Source organism: Triticum aestivum, unplaced genomic scaffold, assembly GCF_018294505.1.
Source record: "Triticum aestivum cultivar Chinese Spring unplaced genomic scaffold, IWGSC CS RefSeq v2.1 scaffold54090, whole genome shotgun sequence".
Classification (NCBI taxonomy): Eukaryota; Viridiplantae; Streptophyta; class Magnoliopsida; order Poales; family Poaceae; genus Triticum; species Triticum aestivum.
The window spans coordinates 1-1805 of record NW_025257423.1 but is presented as its reverse complement, the minus strand read 5'-3'; the positions used below and the strand labels follow the sequence as shown (position 1 = coordinate 1805).

The 1805-nt window shown below is 44.3% G+C and overlaps 1 protein-coding gene across 1 annotated transcript; it reads left to right on the top strand.

The window, feature by feature from the left end:
- Positions 1–907: 907 nt before the first annotated feature.
- Positions 908–1630, top strand: LOC123177633 (putative ATP synthase protein YMF19). The gene has a single exon (XM_044591268.1). It carries the CDS (start codon positions 1117–1119, stop codon positions 1585–1587), a length of 471 nt encoding a protein of 156 aa, XP_044447203.1. The 5' UTR covers positions 908–1116; the 3' UTR covers positions 1588–1630.
- The last annotated feature ends 175 nt before the right edge of the window (positions 1631–1805 follow it).

The following is a 1805-nucleotide window of genomic DNA, read 5'->3' as shown; positions in this document are numbered from 1 at the left end:
TGCTCTTGTAACTGATCTTTTAGTAGGCTAAGTTGCCGAATTCTGAAATCACTACAGGCACAGTGCAGGAAATTGTGGTCCTAAAAACAATGTGTCCCCATGATCATTTTACATCACGATATCTTTTTCTTCCTCATTCTTATTTTGGTTTTCGTATCACGGATGTTGGTTCGCGCTTTATGGCATTTCAACGAGCAAACTAATCCAATCCCACAAAGGATTGTTCATGGAACTACTATCGAAATTATTCGGACCATATTTCCAAGTGTCATTCTTTTGTTCATTGCTATACCATCGTTTGGTCTTGCGTTGCCTGTACTAATAATGGCATTTGTTGTCTTATTCGGAGTTCAAGGAATAGCCTTTCATCTTGGGAATGAGAATGTCGCGGATCTCAATGTTATCGTCATGACCAATGCTCCTAACGAGGGTGACTTTCCCATAGACCAACCTCCCGTTGGCGGACTACCAGACCTCCAGCAGGAAATGGCGCACGCCGCCCATCCCGAAGACATTATTGCGGAGTTGACTTCCAAGGTTGAAAGAATATTTCACGAAGTAGGCACTCCTCTTCCTTTAGAGGAGGGTGAATCTGCGCGTTCGTTCACTGAAAATCATATATTGTGGAATAGTGAGGGAGGAGATACTCTTCAACAAATCTTCTCAGATTATACGGAAGCCGGGGACGCAAGCGAATTCGTCGCAATAGCCACCAATCTGGCGAAGCGGTTTCGCCGCGCCGAGCTCGGTGAACCAGATTCTCCCGACCCCGATGCGCCTGTGGAAGAGCAGGAGGCTCATTCCACGGGATCCCCTGAAAGCACAAAAGCAAATGATGGGGCGGACGAGGCAGGCCCGTCTTCTTCGAGGAAGCGTAAAAGGTGGGATGATGATTCGGGGTCCGAAGATGACGATTCGGGGGGACCCGGGGAATCTCCAGATCCAGTGGAAATCGTTTACGAAGGGGATGCACAAGGGTACAACTGGGAGGGGAATTAGGTTGGCCGCCAACTTCGCCTGCCTTTCTATCTGAGTTCTTCCCTCTTGATGCTTTCGAACGACTCCTAAATTTCACAAAATCCTTTTTTTTCTTTCTTATTTGAAATCCAAATCGAAATGCCTCAACTTGATAAATTAACTTATTTCTCACAATTCTTCTGGTTATGTCTTCTCCTCTTTACTTTTTATATTCTCTTATTTAATAATAATAATGGAATACTTGGAATTAGTAGAATTCTCAAACTACGGAACCAACTGCTTTCGCACCGGGGGGGCGAGATCCGGAGCAAGGACCCTAAGAATCTGGAAGATATCTCGAGAAAAGGTTTTAGCACCGGTCTCTCATATATGTACTCAAGTTTATCCGAAGTATCCCAATGGTGTAAGACCGTCGACTATTTGGGAAAAAGGGGGAAAATCACTCTGATCTCTGATTTCGGAGAAATAAGTGGCTCACGAGGAATGGAGAGACAGATTCTCTATTTGATCTCGAAGTCCTCATATAACACTTCTTCCAGTCGGATCACTTGTTGGAAAAACATAATGCTCACACATGTTCCACACGGGCAAGGAAGCATAATATCATGAAAGCCGTCTGATAATCTTTCTATAGGTTCCCCGAAGAGAATGGTCTCATCACAGAAACACTTTCTATATGTTCTGTTATTTCGAGATTCGAAGAAGCAAGCAAGTTTTTCATATAGTTGTTTTTGTGTAGTGATCTCTGTTCATGGAGATCACGAGGCCACTGATACCCGAAGTGGTTAGGTGGGATAGAAGAGTGGGCATGTGGGCTTCTATCAAAA

Bases quoted from the DNA above. Each gene is read 5' to 3' on its own strand.
- LOC123177633 (XM_044591268.1), top strand. From the start codon at position 1,117: ATGCCTCAACTTGATAAATTAACTTATTTCTCACAATTCTTCTGGTTA.